Below are 6,472 nucleotides of genomic sequence, written 5' to 3'. Positions count from 1 at the left end.
TTTTATATTAATTGCCTCGTTCTTCTTTATACTGTTAATGTTGTTGAGAGAAATGTTAAATTAATTGGCTTGCCTAGCTCCTATTAGTAGGCGCCATCACGACTCCCGAGGGTGGGAAATCCGGGTCGTGACATTATTTATACTGTATAGTCGTCATAATTTCAAAATGGTTGAAGTCTTGTTAACTAGAGAATTTGCATATTAATTAGTTACTTATATGAACTAATGCTAACCTTCTAATAGCTACTCCTCTTAATTACCACCATTGTTGATCCTTTGGGTTTGTTACCACCATTGCTAACCTTCTAAAATATATATATATATATATATATATATATATTAGGCTTCTTCCCGAAATGATAGGTTTTGCAATATTATAAATAGTTACCAAAAAAAAATTAACTATTTTTTTTAGTTACCCAAAAAAAAAAAGTAGTTAATTTGTTAGAAGCACCCTGAGATCGATATACGTAGTGCATTAGTTTATTAGTTTAATTAATCAAAATTTATCCAAGATTAATCATCTTAATAAATTGAATGTTTAAGATTAGGAAGGGAAAAAAAAGGCAAAGTAATACCTCATTATTTCTGTTAAGTAGACTTGTTTGGCATTTGGGATCTTCTATAGCAAAACAAACTTACTGAAAATCGACTTCAATATAACAGTTCAACGATACTGATTCCGATGAATTCCGAAATATTATATTCCATTTCCAACTTATAATACAATAGATAAAATAAAAGGGAGAGAAAATTGGGTACTTAAAAGAAAATTGATTCATTAATATTCACAATTCATATACACTACATAAGAACAGCAAAATACAAAGCTCAGAATAAAAATGCTGTCGGCGAAAATGCTGGCACGGCCATCGGACCTGTTGATTTCCTGCAAATATACACAAAGCCAAACAAACTTTAGCTCGTAATTTCCACAATTGTTTCTTGTAGCAGAGAGAGAGAGAGTGAGAGAGAAGTCAGTACCAGTAGTCGTCGCCGTGTCTAGGAGATAATTGGGATCTAGCAATAGATTTAGCTTTAACTTTAGCAGCGGATTTGGCGCAAGAAGATGGAACAGCTGCACGTTCTTTTGATCTTCCTCCGCTACAATTACCAACAATATCAGACATCACTCTTTCTTCTGATATTACTCGAAGCGCCGGTTTCCAATTCGCTGCATTTTTGGGCTTTACTACCCTTCTTCCCCTCCCCCTTATAGCACCTGGAGTAGCAGCTTCACTGCTATTTCTCCCGCGATTTTGCTCCTCCTCCTGCGGCGGCTGGGCAGTGGTTACAGAGGCGACCTCTGTCACCGTTGGGGTGATGGTTGCGCCACCCCAACATAAGGCAAATTCCGGTAGGAACTTCATACCGTGCACAAGAAACAATGGTTTTATGATATGTGAACCTAAAGAGTTTAACGTGGAAGTGACTTTAAAGACTGCGTTATTCACGCAATGCTAGTTATATATAGAGCAGGGGGTGTGAGAGAGGGGGTATATTTTTTTTTTTTTTGGTGTGCGGGGGGGGGTAGGGGGGGGGCGGCCTAATGCCTAATGGTGATGTGGACATGTGAAAGTAACAGTTGTTTCGGTTAATCTGTGTATGCCGTTGGTGGGCACCCTGGTTTGTTATGCCGTAGTTTGAGTGGGCAGTTAGGCCTCTTAACATGATGACGCCGTTATATGGTACAGTATATGGCTCTGTTTAACTGTATAATATTGATTATTACAGAAAGAAATTTTTTAGACATAATATGTTGTCTACTGTATTCAAAATCAGAAAATCAGAATTTCTCGTAAGTGGTGTCACTATTTAAAGAGTAAATGAACGAGTAAATAATTTATAATATATATCATATTATAAAAAGACAACTTAAATAATATTAATAAAACACAATTCAAGTACATCACTACAATTCTCCTCGACGAGGTTCATGTTTTGAAATGTATTCATAATAGCCTCATTAGAAACATTACAAAATACATCTTTTTCTATATAAGGCACCAAACAACCACTCAAAAGCTCATCATCCATTCGATTTCGTAAGTCAGTCTTTATCAACTTCATTGCTGAGAAAGCTCTTTCAACCGTAGCCATAGCAACAGGCAAAAGTAAAGCAAATTTCACTAGCCGAAACACAAGAGGATAAGTCCCGTGCTTCTTTGTTTCTACTAATTTCTTGGAAAGATCACCAAGTCCCTTAAGATCAGAAAACCTTTTGTCATCATCCCGAACATCAACAATATAATTCTCAAGCTGAAAACGAAGGTCAACTATAGAATATTTATCAAAATCATCAGGATATAGCTCAGCCAATCTCAATATCTTTTCAATGTCAAAACTTGAAAAAGAGTTAACCGGGTTCAAGCAAGAAGCTCCAAGAAGCAATTCAATTGTCACCTCATCAAAGCGACTATTGAGTTCTTGAAATTGCCAATCAATAGTTTTACGAAATACTACAACACGATAGTGATGTAAAATAGAGTACTCTGCAACTCTACGACGTGATCTTCCTAGGATCATATAAGGCTCATCAAAGTTAGGTATCAATATGTCACATTTAATACAAACTTAGATACTTCATCAATAAGTGGAGCCCAACCGTCCTCTTTCAGTTGTTGCAACCGATCCTTTGTCACTCTAACAAGTATCACAGCATTTGCAATATCTTGCTCCTTCTTTTGAAAGGCAACATTAAGCTCATTTGTAATTGCTAAAACAGTACGTATAAAATGCAACATGAAGGCAATCTCAAATGTTAAACATGCTTTAAGGTATCCCTTTGCCTTACACTTTTCTTCAAAACGTGCATTAACCGCAATAGCATCAAGTACATCAGTGATAGGGCCAAACATAAGAATAAAATTATTAAAGGATTTGTAGTGAGATCCCCATCGAGTATCACCAGCCCTATGTGACGACCCGGCCGGTCGTCTTAAGAATTAACGCTCCCAACCCCGAAATCACCTAACGAAGCTAACGGAACCATCGGATTTCCATTCCGAGGCCGTCTTCATACTGTTCTGACTATGGACCATTTTCCAACACTTAAGCTCTCATTTAGGGACTAAGTGCCCCAGAACTCTTCGAAACTGTTCGATTCCCGATAGATCCCCCCTGCATATTTACTTGGGACTGCGGGTTAGATTCCCGATAGATCCCCCTGCACATTGATAGTTGGACTACGGGACGGTATCCTGGGAGATCCTTCGGATATACTCATATGATGGACTACGGGACGGTATCCCGGGAGCTCCTTGGACAGTAGATGAAATGGACTACAGGATGGTATCCTGGGAGATCCTTATTGTTGGTATTTGTATTGAGCTGTTTTACTCTGTGTTGTCTTATTCTCTGAGTGTTAATTGTTGCCTTGTATAACCTGTCTTACTTCATAGCTGTACTCATTACTTCCATTTATTTCATGCTGTTGCAAGATTTATTATTATGCTTATTCTCAGTAGGGCCCTGACCTTCCTCGTCACTACCCAACTGAGGTTAGGCTTGGCACTTACTGAGTACCGCTGTAGTGTACTCATGCCCCTTCTGCGCATGTTTTTCATGTGCAGATCCAGGTACTTCATCCCAGGCGTATCACTCTCGAGGCGGAGAGATCTAGCAGAGACTTCGAGGTACATCTGCCGCGTCCGCAGACCAGGAGTCTCTATCTTATTCTAGCTTTAGCAGTTAGCTTTTCCTTTCGTACTTTTGCTTTAGACATTCTGGAGTTAGAGCCGTGTATTACTTTCTGTTAGCTTGTGTTCCCGTGAGTTTCCGAGTTTTGGGATGACATTGTAGACTTCCGCATTATTTGGGTTGTATATGCCGAGCGGCATTTATATACAGTTACCCTTCTAGTTTGTTTAGTTTAATTATTTGTTTCCGCAATTTATGTTATTTCCGCATTGTTAGGCTTACCTAGTCGTAGGGACTAGGTGCCATCATGACATGTTCACGGAGGGCGAACTGGGGTCGTGACAAGTTGGTATTAGAGCTCTAGGTTCATAGGAGTCACGAGACACAAGCCGGTTTATTAGAGTCTCGCTGATCGGTACGGAGACATCTGTACTTATCTACGAGAGGCTATGTAACCGTTAGGAAAATTTCACTTCATTTGATTCCCTGTCGTGCGAGATTTTTGACATCACAATCCTAAACTCCTGCCTTCTATTCTCTCACAGATGGTGAGGACACGTGCTACTCGAGATGATCAGGCACCCGCGCCCCCTACTGCAGCCGTCAGAGGCCGGGGCCGGGGTAGAGGCCGAGGACGCGCACGTGGTGCAGCGAGAGAACCTGCACGAGCTGCCGCCGAGGTACCATCAAGAGATCCAGCCGAAGTTTAGGCACCTGACATGCCTACAGCTACTACTACTCCAGCCCTTCAGGAGACTTTGGCTCAGTTCCTGAGCATGTTTTGTACGTTGATTCAGGCGGGATTGATTCAGGTTGTACCGACTACTTCACAGGCCGGGGGAGGGACCCAGACTCCCGCCTCCCCCACTTCAGAGCAGCGAGTCCTCGTTGGTCAGGTTCCAGGTGTCATGGCGACACACCCTGTGGTCCTAGTTCAGCGGGTGGTGAGGACCTCTCGCCGAGTAGGGAACAGGTGGATCCAGAAGAGAGAGGACAGACGAGGTCAGGAGGGAGAGTATAGAGGAGTGAGTAGACCTCGTAGATGGGAGAGACCTGCTGGTCCTTATTTTGGAGGAATAGTACGGCATGGTAGGGGTTTTGTGGGTCAGCCAGCTCAGTTTGCATCTCAGATTTCACACAGGGTTTCAGGGGTCTCGGAGTACCCGTAGTGCACAGTTTCCACCCCCACGTCGGCCGCGAGGTTGCTTTGAGTGTGGCGACATACGCCATGTGGTTAGGTATTGCCCTAGACTTAGGAGGAGTGCACCTCCACAGACTTCTCAGCCACAGCGTGCCCCGCAGAGTTCTCAGGCTATGGTTACAGCCCCAGTTGCTACCCCACATGCCCGTACAGAGGCTGTTGCCTCCGCTTCTGTCATCACAGGTACTGTCATGGTTTGTTATAGAGGTGTACCGATTCTATTCGATCTAGGCTCTACTTATTTTTATGTGTCTTCGTATTTTTCTCCGCATTTGGGTGTACCTCGGGATTTCCTTGAGTTTCCCTGTTTATGTTTCTACTCTTGTGGGAGATTCTCTTGTTGTGGACCGCATTTATCGGTCGTGTTTGGTTACTATTCGTGGTTTTGAGACCAGAGCCAATTTATTGTTAGTCAACATGGTTGATTTTGACATTATCTTGGGCATAGACTGGTTGTCGCCCCATTTTGCTATTCTTGATTGTCACGCCAAGACCGTGACGCTGGCTATGCCAGGTATTCCGCGTGTTGAGTGGAGTGGTACTTTAGATCACACTCCCAGTAGACTTATCTCTTTCCTTAAAGCTCAGCATATGGTTGAGAAGGGGTGCGCCGCGTATTTAGCTTATGTGAGAGATGTCAGTGCTGATACCCCTTCTGTTGATTCAGTCCCAGTGGTACGGGATTATCCCGATGTGTTTTCAGCTGACCTTCCGGGCATGCCGCCCGATAGAGACATTGATTTTGGCATTGATCTGTTGCTGGGCACTCAGCCCATTTCCATTCCTCCGTATCGTATTGCTCCTCCTGAGTTGAAGGAGTTGATTGATCAGTTGCAGGAATTGCTTGATAAGGATTTTATTCGCCCCAGTGTTTCACCGTGGGGTGCTCCTGTCTTGTTTGTGAAGAAAAAGGATGGTTCCATGCATATGTGTATTGATTATCGCCAGTTGAACAAGGTTACAGTGAAGAACCGTTATCCTTTGCCTCGCATTGATGATCTGTTTGACCAGCTTCAGGGCGCACAGGTATTTTCTAAGATTGACTTGCGCTCAAGTTACCATCAGTTGAAGATTCGGGAGCTAGATATCCCGAAGACTGCCTTCAGGACTCGGTATGGTCATTACGAGTTCCTTGTTATATCATTTGGGCTGACCAATGCCCCAGCAGCTTTCATGCATTTGATGCACAATGTGTTCAGGCCATATCTCGACTCGTTTGTTATTGTTTTTATTGATGATATTCTTGTGTATTCCCGGAGTCGGGAAGATCATGAGTAGCACCTGAGGACCGTGCTTCAGACCCTGAGAGAGAAGAAGTTATATGCAAAGTTCTCAAAATGTGAGTTTTGGTTGGATTCTGTGGCATTCTTAGGCCACGTGGTGTCGAGTGAGGGCATTCGGGTGGATCCGAAGAAGGTAGAGGCAGTGCAGAGTTGGCCTAGACCATCCTCAGCTACAGAGATTCGCAGTTTCCTTGGCTTAGCAGGTTATTATCGTCGATTTGTTGAAGGGTTTTCTTCTATTGCAGCACCTATAACTAGATTGACCCAGAAGGGTGCTCCATTTCAGTGGACAGAAGAGTGTGAGGCGAGCTTTCAGAAGCTCAAGACAGCTTTGACTACAGCCCCAATT

At 42.9% G+C, this 6,472-nt stretch overlaps 2 protein-coding genes across 2 annotated transcripts; both read right to left on the bottom strand.

Annotated features, from left to right (window-relative positions):
* Nucleotides 1-686: 686 nt before the first annotated feature.
* LOC109213758 lies at nucleotides 687-1,442 on the bottom strand. The gene is made up of 2 exons (XM_019377588.1): nucleotides 985-1,442; nucleotides 687-889 (listed from the first exon to the last, which is right to left on the bottom strand). The coding sequence occupies exons 1-2, from the start codon at nucleotides 1,368-1,370 to the stop codon at nucleotides 832-834; spliced, it is 444 nt and encodes a 147-aa protein (XP_019233133.1). The 5' UTR covers nucleotides 1,371-1,442; the 3' UTR covers nucleotides 687-831.
* Nucleotides 1,443-1,875: 433 nt separating this feature from the next.
* On the bottom strand, nucleotides 1,876-2,858 carry LOC109213755. Its single transcript, XM_019377586.1, has 2 exons — nucleotides 2,606-2,858; nucleotides 1,876-2,516 (listed from the first exon to the last, which is right to left on the bottom strand). Exons 1-2 carry the CDS (start codon nucleotides 2,856-2,858, stop codon nucleotides 1,876-1,878), a joined length of 894 nt encoding a protein of 297 aa, XP_019233131.1.
* Between the last annotated feature and the right edge of the window lie 3,614 nt (nucleotides 2,859-6,472).

The sequence above is a fragment of the Nicotiana attenuata genome, unplaced genomic scaffold, assembly GCF_001879085.1.
Source record: "Nicotiana attenuata strain UT unplaced genomic scaffold, NIATTr2, whole genome shotgun sequence".
Lineage (NCBI taxonomy): Eukaryota > Viridiplantae > Streptophyta > Magnoliopsida > Solanales > Solanaceae > Nicotiana > Nicotiana attenuata.
Note: the sequence above shows the minus strand (reverse complement) of the source record. Positions and strands in the feature narration are given on the sequence as shown.